Source organism: Amborella trichopoda, chromosome 13, assembly GCF_054954075.1.
Source record: "Amborella trichopoda isolate Santa Cruz 75 chromosome 13, AtrichopodaSantaCruz75HAP2 v2.0, whole genome shotgun sequence".
Taxonomy (NCBI): domain Eukaryota; kingdom Viridiplantae; phylum Streptophyta; class Magnoliopsida; order Amborellales; family Amborellaceae; genus Amborella; species Amborella trichopoda.
Window position 1 is genome coordinate 43453510 of NC_142348.1, and position 12845 is coordinate 43466354.

General features: G+C 35.6%; 1 protein-coding gene across 8 annotated transcripts; it reads right to left on the reverse strand.

The window, feature by feature from the left end:
• Positions 1–361: 361 nt before the first annotated feature.
• Positions 362–12083, reverse strand: LOC18442529 (uncharacterized). 8 transcript variants are annotated; one of them, XR_002282294.2, is made up of 10 exons: positions 11585–12083; positions 11318–11466; positions 10686–10867; positions 10292–10576; positions 9997–10055; positions 9456–9492; positions 9270–9341; positions 2074–2380; positions 1131–1286; positions 362–988 (listed from the first exon to the last, which is right to left on the reverse strand). XR_002282294.2 is itself a non-coding variant. In XM_006852744.4 (9 exons), the coding sequence occupies exons 1-9, from the start codon at positions 11673–11675 to the stop codon at positions 641–643; spliced, it is 1530 nt and encodes a 509-aa protein (XP_006852806.1). In that variant the 5' UTR covers positions 11676–12083; the 3' UTR covers positions 362–640. The 8 variants fall into 8 exon arrangements, 2 of the variants coding, with proteins under 2 accessions (XP_006852806.1, XP_020528027.1); XR_016047494.1 differs by having other exon boundaries at positions 9230–9341; XR_016047492.1 differs by having other exon boundaries at positions 11643–12077.
• Between the last annotated feature and the right edge of the window lie 762 nt (positions 12084–12845).

Sequence of the window (12845 nt, forward strand, 5' to 3'; positions counted from 1 at the left end):
CCATACATCTTGAAGTTGAGATGACCAATTTGAGGATTTTTGGACTTCAAAACAACCTCTTTTAGTGAATTTTTGAGGTGCGCCCTAAGTTGATTGTTTAGAGCCTTGCCATTATATAAACGTTTTCGTTTTATAAATAGCTTTATTTTCATTAAATGAACAATGTTAAAAAATCAAATATCAATTTTGAGTTTTTAAATGCCTAGGTCTCAAAGTTCATCAAATGGACAGTTTGGCGGGGACTCATTTTGACCATATCAAAGGCATCAGTTAAATCTTATTTTTCGTGGATTCATGTGTTGGGATGTCTAAAGTACATATACAAAATTGAAATTAAGTTATACAAATACCACAAGCATAGTTTTCTAGAAATGGGGCTTCATTATATTACTATAACATAGTGACTTGAAATCATTGCCAAGAGATACACCACCAATTTTTAGGATACATACAAATGCCTATAATCCTATTTTTGAAATGTGAAGTTACAAATACACACATCCCATAATATCAAACATGACAGAAAGAACACCAATTTCCAAGAACCATCCCATAACATCCAACATGAGAGAAAGAAGACCAATTTCTAAGAACCATTTCTGATCCTCCATGGATCCTTCTCTCGAACCAGTGCTTGAGTTTATGGAACCCCGGGAAGGATTTTGATATACTTGCGGTGTCGCCTCTCTCTAGCATGGATGAGCCAAACGATGAGAGAGAGCATCACAGCTGAGGAGACAATAACAAGGCCTATGTAAATCCACTTGCTATATAGCCTTAAGCGTGGACAATCTCTCTTGGTTATGGTATCAAATATGTCCCTCACAAAGGTGCAGTTCTGTAGATGGTTGAGGAAGTGACCATAATTATATAGTTCGTAGCTCACATTAGTTGCTGCCAGCATTTGGTTGTACATGTCAGGGGTCAGACGACCCACCGAAGAACACAAACCAGACGATGAAACCTTGCATGTATAACCCTGCCATACCTGCAGAAAACCACAAGGAAGATCTTAATACATATGGCTAGGAAGTAATGCTTTACTAGAGAAAATAAGCTACAGTCCTATGTCCTATGAAGAAAACTCATAGTCCATTGTTGTCGTGATCATCTGATGAAATGAGACATACAGAGAGGTCCCCAACATTGCGTCCTTCAAGTCCATTTCATTTGAGGGTGGTGAACATAATGCACTATGTTTCTCCAAAAATAGTCTATATTTCTGTTGCATCGTAATAATGTTTCAGCCATTTCGAAGGAGTAAAGGACCAGGTTCCTCAATTCCGCTGTATAAAGATAATTTTGGCCATGTTATAAAGTGGGGAACAGGAGACTCATATAGAAGAACGAGAACATCACTATGTTTCTGGGAGACATGCATGAAACATGTTTATCAATATCTCAACTGACCATCTTATCAGAGTTGTGGTGGTTAGCTACCTGATTATGTGGTGGTTAGCTACTTGATTATGATTAGTTACATAAAAATGTTTTTACTTGTGAAGTAATAATATGAAACCTAATAAACATTTTATACAAATTTGCTTTACTGGTGATAGAAATCAGGACAAAAAAGGAGAAAGCCGAATTTTCGTTTACTGGTGATAGAAATCAGGACATAAAAGGAGAAAGCCTTCCGTTATGCACAACATTTTTCAACCAGACTGCAGGTCAAACTGGAAAAAAGGCTGGTCCAGTTCAATCCGGTTCAACCATTGGCTCAATTAGTTGAAAGGTTTCAGATAAAATAAAAAAAATAAATAAAAATAAATAAATTGTGTTAACTAGATGATTTTAGGTTTGGCCAGCCGATATAAACATATTTTCTCTAAAAGCAGGGTTCTTTTATTGAATTGGGTACATTTTTGACAAAGTTCACAGTCCAACTGGAATCAAAGGTAGTTGGAAGTCATTCACCATGTGGTAAAGAAACAAAAGAGGTAGTATATAATGTATACATATGTAGTGTAGACATATCCTTTGCAAAATAATGAAATGAATAATGATGCTCTTCTGCTTTTTCTTCATCCAATATAATTGTGTATCAGAGCAGTCACAGGAATAAAATTTTACCTGCATTGCATTATTGAGAGTCACTTCCCCTGGTCGACAATTTCGAAGAGTGAAGTCAAAATTAAATGGATTGCAAAGAACAGGAACCAACGGTCCAGATTGGTTGTAATATGAAGGAGCACCCCTGGAGGAGTTCTGGTTGGACACATTCGAAATGACCTGATTAACAACATTGACCATTTGGTAGCTGATCTCCTTGCTTTGATACAAGGATTTATTGGCGGTTGCTGCATCCACACATGGAAGAATATCCACCAACGTTGAGTTTGCATCCTGATGCATGGCAACACATGCATCTGAAACAATGCTGATTGTCAAGAAAAAGAAATGTCAAATGGTGGAGGTGTACCGACAAGAGATTAGCCATCCAAACTTCAAAAAGTGTCGATTTCAGAAAACTATTTGGAGACTTTTCAATTGGAAAAACCAATTTAAGATATAATGGCCAAGTTAATAGTCCAATCCATCATAACTTTCGTTTGTTTAGACCGTGCCCCATGACCTCGGAAGACACAGTCCACTGGGGTCATAAATCATCACCACCTACTGAATGATGGATTGTGATGAGAAGAGAGTGGCACCGACCAGAACAAGCATGTTGAACGAAATAGATGGAGGTGCAGCAGTAAGTCCCACACTCTCCCCATTAGTGTCCATCATTTCATTGACAGTGTGACACCATAGGACTAGGACTTCAGAGTATTGGGGATCCAGTGTTTGCCTAAACATGTAGTACTTTTGGAAAAATGAAATGTTAGTCCTAAAAAAAGTATGGATTCTTCTATGGTGTCTAAAGAGGAAAACTGATCTACTGAAGAAGAAAAGAAAAGGGAAAAGATCATGTGGACACCCAATTGAAGACCAACATCTGTTGGACAGAAAAGTCGATGCAAGGGAAAGAAAGTGATACTGTGGGATATCAATGCACACCGGTCAGTATATTTTGAGGATTAAAGGTTAAACTTGTGATGTTCCGATTTGCCTAAGCCAAAAATTAAGGAACCCATTTTAGAGGAAAACCCTTGTGCCTTCATTCTGCTGTGTATCCATGTTAGCAAGCATTCTGTTTTCATATGGTTATCAATGTTTTTTAGTATATCCATCTCTCTAAGCTGTAACGCATGTTTCAGAGCATGTCCATTTTTTCTCACTCTCAATAAAGTGCTCAACTTATGCAGTATTACTTACTGTTTCCTTTCTCATCTAAATCTGAATATGTTATCTCCAATTGACAATTAAAAAAAAAGAATCTTCACAGCTTAGGAAGTTAAAAACTTCAATCATAATATGAGAAGCAGATCAAAACATGAACAGGAACGGGTCACTATAAAAAAAACTCTTAACAGCTTAGGAAGTCAAAAACTTCGACCAGAACATGCGAAACACATCAAAACATGAACAGGAAATGGTCCATAGTGAATATCATAGAATTAAGCAGGGTTTTAAAACACGCCGAGTCGAACTGGACTCGTCCGATTCGACTCGGGAATCGCCACCGGACGTGCCAGTTCCGCACATAAAACGGGAATCGCCCGTGTCCAGAGAGAACCGGGCGATTCCCAATAGTAGACTCGCGATTCCGTCCGAGTCACCAGGAAGAACACAGGGCTGCACAATGTTCTTCACGGGATTTCTATTTTTTTTGTCATTTTGTGATCGATTTTCAACGTTTTCAGCTTTATGAACGAATCTTACAGGCTTTAATTCAAATTTCGAATCATTTTCACTCAATAAAACGAATTAAAACCACCGTTTTTTATCAACAAATTTGGATCGAAGAGTGAGTTTTAGGGTTTCCGCCATTCAGTGATTTTCAATCGAAATAAAGCTTCATTTTTTGTAAAATTTCAGGCTGAGTGATTGTAAGAGTGTTGGTCAGAATTTTGTGTTCATAATTTGTGATTATCTTGGAGGAATACATTTCAATTTTGAGTTTGAAGGCACGGATGCACGAAGAACAGGTAAAAACTCTGTTTTTTTTTTTTTTTTTCTGCCATGCGATCAAATCCAGTCAATATTTTACAAATCATGTATTAAATTTATAGGGTTTTGATTCTTTGTAGTGTTGTTTATTATTAGATATATTCAATTTGATTATATTTATTCAATTTCAGTTGGATTTTATAGAAAATAAGAGTGATGTCTGTTAAAAAAAAAGTGGACTGTTTTTTGTTTTTTCCAGCCATTTTCACAGTTTCAGTAAATATTTTAGAAAGAATGTGTTAAATTTATAGGGTTTTGATTCGTTATAGTGTTGTTTATCATCTCATGTATTCAATTTTATTTGATTTATTCAATTTGAGATTGATTTTTTAGATTGAATGACTGATGTCTGTGGAGAACTGCGTTTTTTTTTTTTTTTCCTCAATGCAATCGATTTTATTTAATATTTTGATAATAATGTGTTAATATTATAGGGCTTTGATTCCTTATAGTGTTGTTTATCAAAACACGTATTAAATTTGATGTAATTTATTCAATTTGAGGTAGATTTTTGAGTTGGAATAACTGATGTTAGGTTGGTCTGTGAAGAATTGGGTTTTTTTTTTTTTTTTTTTCATGATCAATTTTTTTGAGAAATCGTGATTTTTGAAAAAAAAAAAATTTATTATCATGAGGAATTAAATAATATTTTTAAATTTTATTGTTAAATTTCTAGTTCAAAAAATTGCATGTTGATAGATTATTTATGCAACAAAATACATGTTATTATATTTTTAATGCAAAACTGTATTTTTTAATTTGTTGTTAATGCTAAAAAATATATTAACAAATACATGTTGTTAAACTGTATTATATTTTTAATGAAGTTTTGCATTAAAAAAGTATTTTTAAATTTTTAAATTTTTAATACAAAAAATAAATGTTGTTAAACTGTATTATCATGAGGAATTACAGTGAATATCATTGTAAAAAAATCGTGGCATGTTATTATATTTTTAATGCAAAACTGTGTTTTTTAATTTGTTGTTAATGCAAAAAAAAAAAATTAACAAATACATGTTGTTAAACTGTATTATATTTTTAATGCAGTTTTGCATTAAAAAAGTTTTTTTAATTTTTAAAATTTTTAATGCAAAAAATACATATTGTTAAATTGTATTATCATGAGGAATTAAAGTAAAATATCATGTATGATAATTATATTAGCTTGTAATTATCAATTTTATTATTAAATTTTTAATGCAAACAATGTATGTTCTTGATAATTGAGTTGTAGGCATGTTTGGAGCTTGCTTTTTTTATTATATTATCTTGCATATTTGTAATTGAGATGTATGAATATTTGGCATGTGTGACTTATACAGACTTTTTTTTATCTATAATATTGCATAAACATTTTTTTTTTCTCAGTAGGAACTAATTCATATTTGTCGAAATGAAGATTTGTGACTAGCCCATATGTATTGGCATTGTGAAATACTATACCATTGTAAATATATATTTTATTGATACTATATCAATGTAAATTTATTGTTCTTTATGTAGTGGCTGATATAGGCTACTTTTATCTATAATGTTGTAAAAATAAATTACTTTTCTCAGTAGGAATTAAAATATTTTTGTCAATAGAAGTATTTTACATTAACTAACAAATATAACTTCATGAACTACCCCTACATATTATCACTACACATGGTGATTATTTTTCATGTTCAACTGTCAGGTTAATTTTTAACCTTTTACATTTTAAAGTTTAACCATGGCAAGATCTGTAGAAGACCCTGCATGGCAACATGGGGTTAGACTTGATCCCAACAAAAAAAACAAGATTATTTGTAATTACTACCAAAGAGTGATAAGTAGTGGGGTACACAGGTTCAAGCAACACTTAGCAGGGGTTATGGGAGATGTTTCTGCATGCAATAGTGACCCTAATAATGTAAGAAAGCAAATGGCGGCATTTCTCAAGGCTATCAAAGGAAAAAAAAAATACAAAGCAGAGGATGAATGAGGAGATAACTAGTTTATATACGCCATTAAACGGGAATGATCTAGAAGAGCAATATAATAATGACTTGGAGATGGCCATAAGAATGAGTTTACATGAAACGTACCAGAGGGAACGCAGGTTTAGAATGCCTGATGGTTATGACATGGGCATGCATGGTGGGCATAGCTCAGACATGTATGGCAGGCCCAGCTCGAGCATGTATGGTCGGCCCAGCTCAAATATGTATGGATGACAATATGTATCACGAAGTATCAGACGTTGAAAAAATTGTTTCTAGGTTACTGAGGAGTACTAGTATTACAGGTCATGGTCGTATAGATCCATTTCTCTCAAAGCCTAAGTCACAACAGATGACCCTAACAGGCATGGTTAAAGGTGCAAGAAACATGTTGGGGAGATATGTTGGTAAATAGTTCTACGATAAAGGGTTTCCCTTTTATGCAGCCAATAGCCCATATTTTCTACCTATGGTCAGTGCAATCCATAGAGCCGAGCCTGAGGTAAAACCCCCGACGGCATATGAGCTCAGTGGGCCAATATTAGATGAAGAGGTGGAGGAAGTTACAAAGTAGATTGAAGAATATGAACAGAATTGGCCAAGAACAGGCATTACTCTCATGAGTAATGGTTGGTTGAATAAAGTTAGCAAAAATGAGTTTTTAAACTTCTTGACCTATTCTCCAAAAGGTACAGCTTTTTTGTCTAGCAAAGACGTATCAGGGACGAAAAATGATGCAAACTTCTACGTATGACTATATGATCAGATAGTGGAGGAGGTGGGAGATAAGCATGTAGTCCAGTTTATTACGGATAATGCGCATGCATGTGTTTCTACAGGTAGCAAGTTGATGGATAAGAGGAAGCATCTAGTATGGACCCCGTGTGTTGCACACAACATCGATCTTATGTTAGAGGAGATCGGTGAGATCAAAATTGTGAAGGAGACTATAGAGGAAGCAGGTTGGTATCGAGATTTATATACAACCACTTCAAAATTTTATTTCTGTTTAGATAACACTCTAAGAAAAAAGAGATAATCAAGCCTGCCATAACCCGCTTTGCGACCGATTACTTAGCTGTAGACTCCATTCGAGAATCTGAAGGTGCATTCAAGATATTGTTTACCTGTGAAAAGTGGTTAAATGACCGCCTCTCGAAGTCCAGTACCAGTATAAAAGTGGATGGCATAGTCTCAAATAAGAGGTTCTGGTCTCGATATTCTAGTGTTATAGAGGCCACTGTCCCTTTGGTCATGGTGTTAAGAATGGTGGATGCTGACAAGATAGCCACCATGGGCATCCTTTATGAAGGTATCGAAAGGGTGAAATCAGCTATTGGGGAGAAGTGTAGTTTTGCTAACAAAGTGATCGAGATTATAGAAAGGAGGTGGAACACCAAATTTGGACATCTAATTTATTATGCTGGTAAATATCTATTTATATCATTAGAATGTTTCATTTTAAATCATTTTTTTATGAAATTGTAAATAACATTTTTCTATCTATATATTTTCTAGGTTACTACTTCAACCCAAAATTTTTCTATTTGATACCTGGACATTTCTACAAGATTATGGAAGGGGTCAGATACATTATTGCAAGGTTGGAAAGAAGTCATCGAAATCAAGTAGCAGTAATACAAGAGGTATTATTTAATGTTTGGGTAAGAACTTCATTGAGTTGTTATATTTGTGAGGAATAATGTACTAAAACGAAATATATTTGTTTTAGTTTGCTATGTATATAGATGCTATAGGATCCTTCGAAACTAGACTTGCCAATAATTCTCGAACTAAGATGGATCCAAGTTATCCCCTCGCTAATATTTTGTTCATTCATATATATAATCTTATGAATTGTTCTTGCCCTTACAATGCTTTTTGCATTTTAATCCAGCTGAATGGTGGGAGATATATGGTACTGATGCACCTCACCTAAAGAGGATAGCAATCAAGGTGCTCTCCCAGACATGTTCTGCTACTGGCTGTGAGCACAATTGGAGTACGTTCCAATGGTTTCACACTACTAGGAGGAATCGACTCTCTTCGGAGAAGCTTCATAAACTAGTCTACGTTCATTATAACTTAAACCTCCGAGAGCGACAAATAAGAAGGAAGCTTGAAGACTATGGGCCGATAGACTTAGATGCAATATTTGTCACAGACACAGCAGACCAATGGGTAGTAGAAGAGGAGGAGCCAGTGTTGCACAAGAGAGCGTTCCTTGAGGCTATCGGTGAGGAAGATATTAAAGAAGGTGATGAGCAACATAAAAGAGGAAGCAACCAGCCAACGTATCCATAATTCGTCGGAGATGTCAGTGATATTGCACCTAATGAGGGAGAGTGGGAAGGGGGTCTAAGGGAAAATGAGAGAGATGATGATTCTGAGGCCACCCTATCTCAGCCATATTATTCACATATCGAGTTCCAACCGCAACAGTATAGGGATGAGCACGATAGTGCAAGTGAGCATGAAAGATGGACAAGCTTCGGAGATTTTGGATTGGGAACACAACAGAACACTAATACTCAGGGATTTGGGTATAGTCAGACGTCTGCTAATATCGATGATTCTTTTTTAGATCGAATCAATGATTGTCAAACAAATTCAATCAATGGCACCAGCGTGACCAACAAGAAGAACGACGTCGTCTGTCATTTTATTTTTAGATCGAATGTTACTAATTGTATGCTTTATTGTAGTCCATGTATGTTGATATACTTATTCCATGATAATTCTATGTTTATCCTTTTGTGTGATGTAAATTAAATGATAAATAGTAGTTCATGCAGGGAAAGAACATATCAATATTCGCATATTCATGTAAAAAAATGAAAATTCTTAATGGAGTACCCTCATTTCTTATTGAATTCTTAAAAAACAATATTTATAATGAATTTTAATAAATTTTTCGGATTTTTTTTAAGCTTTAATTTGACCGATTCAGTCGATTCTTGATCCGGATCACCGATTCGCGGATCCAAATCTGTTTTTGAAGTGCCCGATCCTAGTACCGATCTGCTTTTTAAACCATTAGAATTAAGTATCACAAATTTTATGGGCTGCAAAACATAGAGGCCATAAGGTTCAAAATAAATGAGTTAACAAGATATCACATGAAAATGTAACAGCATAAAAAGTTAAGAATGAAAGAGTAATTTGGTGGAACAATAAATAATATATCTTATGGTATATGCTACCTCTTTCCCAATTATTCGTATTATATGAGCCATTACTCACATATCGACAATAAGAGCTACACCACAGAAAATGAATGCCACTGGAACCAGAACCCAACCAATAGTAACCAATCTGCAACCATTTGATGAACAATTATTCAATGATAAATGAGCTAAAATAGTGTTGAGTTTCAAGATAGCAAAAAGAAATTAAGAAAAAAAGGGTGTCGCATCACAACACACTTACATGTATACAAGAACTTGAAGCCCACGAATCGAAAACACTGCATGATAGCCAAGAAGAATATAGTACGGTGTTTAGAAAATCGACTCTGCGAAGGTACTTGGACCATGGCCCAGGTGAGCTCGAGTCAAGCTCAATTTTTTTTAAAAAAAATGAAGACAAAAGCATGGTATATATAGTATAATGGCAGCGAATGGCTTGTTGGTTTGGCAGCCCGAGATCAAGATGCCTCTTTGCAAGAGGTCTTGAGTTCGAACCCTGACCACGCTAAAATATCTGCGTCGGGACTAACTGTGGAGCCATGCAAGAACATGCGAATTAAATTTGACGTATTAATGGTTATAAACTTTGCAAACATGTTGTATAGCTTACTCGCCCAAAACTCGCCTTACCCATACGAGTTACTCGGCCGAGCGGCCACGGCCAAGTCTCGTAACATTGGTAAAAAATAAAAGCCATCCTAAGGAAAAACCAAAGTTGAAAAATAAATTGCAATAACAATGTCTGATAATAGTTTTCCAAAACAAAGATGCGAAATGCTTACAAAATCCAAGAAATTCCAAAAGAAGCATCACACTTGCAACAACAATCAGAAGGTCTCTCCTGCACATCATGAGCAAAATGAACCAACTCAACAAAAACAATTCTCCTGTTAAAAGGAAAATGAAGAGAAAGAAAATAATGTAGAACTCATCTTTTCTCTTTAACATTTAGGAACCCATTTACAGTTTAATTTCTCGAAGAAAGAAGGCTCCAATTTGAATAAGTACTGAGCATCCTCGCAAGTAAACACTATTTATGAAATAAAAATAAAAGAGAAACATAAACTTGATTCTTACACAAGATTGAGTACAAAATGAAATATATCAGAATTGTCCTCTGCCTGATGCTGAAGAGTGTCTGCCGAACTATTCAGCTTAGACGCAAGTGTATCAATCTGGGCTTGATCACTCAAAGGAAGGAAGATCCCATGAACCCCAATTCTCTTTGCAGCTGATATGCTATTCGAGAAGTTTTTAAGATTGGTGACTGTCAAATTAGCTTCGTCCACTACATATTCCAAGGCACCTTTTGTGCTTCTATAAAACTTCCCCTGACCAGTATATAAAACAATACATCCAACTCTGCAACCAAATGCATAAAACTCGATTGAGTGAATCAAAATCTCTTTAAAACAAGAGAACTATATAAAAAATGTAGCACAAGTGAAGTCAATGGAGAGAGAGAGATTACATGGCAGCACAAGTGAAGAGTATGAGGAAAATGAGGGATAATGCATAGGCAACTCTTGAGTTGCTTGGAAGTCTTCGGGGGCAGCAGCAACAACAGCAACAGAGAAGAATGAGAAGAACCCCAAATGCAGGAAACCAAAGTACAGCTACAGCAAGTGGGCACCGGGCCTTAGAAAGCACTAACTGTAACAATTAGATATGGATAAGGAAATTAAACAAGAAAAGAGAATTAACTAGAAAACAAGAATCCAGATACAGATGATTCAAATTTTGAAGAAAGAGAGAAAGAGACACACGCACATTTTAGTCAGAAAAATATACATATCCAGAACATATAAATTCAAAAAATCTAAAATAAGAAACAAATATAAAAAAGAGCCCAGGGAGAGGGAGACATGAATTTAACCAAAGATATAGTTAAATATCCAACAAAATGCATATTACAGGATTTGAAATGCTCAAAAAGGATAAGAGAATTTTCTTCCCAAAAGAAAAAGGATAACTACAAAGGTAATTAAAAAAAGAAAAAAAGAATAAAGAATACATGGAATTACCAGAGATAAGCAGATATTCCAGAGAAATAGATGTGATACAACCCAACAATAAAAATATATTTGGATTAAGAAAACTCACAGTCCAGTAAAAGGGGTCGCTCATATTCTGTCCTCCATTATAGTGTTCATAATTTTGCAGAGACTCTTCTCTGTGGATTCTTTCTTCCAATATAACAATATTCTTATCCTCTTCAGCTCCCCTCCATGATAACACCTCATGTTGTCGTTCTGTTCAGATAACCCATATCACAAAGAAACAATGGTCATCAATGTTAGAAAGTGAAAACCAGAAGACAAACTCACAAAAATGGTGAGTAAAAAAAATCACAGGAATAATGGAAAACACCTGAGAGAGGGTTAGTCTCAAGTGCCTCGTAAGAGGAACTGAAAATGGTGGAAAATACCAGGAAGACAGAGAAAGCAGGGAGAGGCGCCATGGCTTTTCAGAAGATGCACACACACGCTGTCTCTCTACAATCCTCTTAAGCTCAGGCGGAAGGTAATGTTCGTATAGAGCCTAGGCTCTAAACAATCAAAGCACAGCCCACATTTAAATAATGTCAAGGTTTTAAAACTTGAAATCCATTTTTTTCTGGTCATGCATATTGACATCAAAGATAATGAATTTGAGGATATTTGGGCATCAAAACAACCTCAGAAAAAGTTTTGAAGTGAGCTTTAATTTGATTGTTTAAAACCTCGGCTTTATATAAACTCTTTCCATAAAAAAATGGTGAATTTGTTTTTAATAAAGAAGAGGTTAAGGATCAGATGTTCGTTTATGGGTTATGGGTTTCAGTATTGAGTCCAGGGACTGAGAGAAAGTTAAACGGGAGGTGCTTCCAGTCAAATTTCTCTAACAATTTATGTTGGAAAATTGTTTCATGTGGGATGGATCGCATTTCTATTTATGCGGTCCAAAAGCATAAACCATCCATTTTAAAGATAGATGCAAATATATGGTGTATTTAAAAACAATGGAAACTAATTAGAGACGGCAATTGGTCGGGTTTGACTGGACCCAGACCCGAATATATTCGGGTTTAGGTTTTGAACCCGGACCTGATCCATCAGGTTCCGGGTCTATTTTGTCAGATCCTGGGTCTGGTTGAGTCCATTGCCACCATCACAATGAGCTTCCTTTTTTGTAGGCTGTAATGGGCAATTAGAGACCTATTTTTTAGGGGTGGGCAACTATAGAAAGAGACATTCAAGATCCAGAGAGAGGTGTCTCCAAAGAATTTATAGACGGAGAATTGCAGAGAGGGAGAATGATGATGGGGTTTGGCCATTTGGAGAACTAAGGGAAGACAAAAAGTTTGAAACGAATTTAGGATTAAGTCTTTGGCCTTTGGGCTTTGCGTAAACTAAGTCCGCGTACCACCGGGTCGGGTATGGGAGGACCCGTTCTTGGACTAGGGACAATCCGAGTATCCTTTATTGGACTCGGACCCTACCCGCAGGTCCAAAACTTAGACCCCTACCCGGACCCGCATCAGGCATACCCGGAGGGTATGTGTCGGATTCGGGTCCATTGCCACCCCTAAAACTAACTGTCCAAATGTTTTTTTTAATAGAATTATAATTTCTAATTTTTAAAATTTATT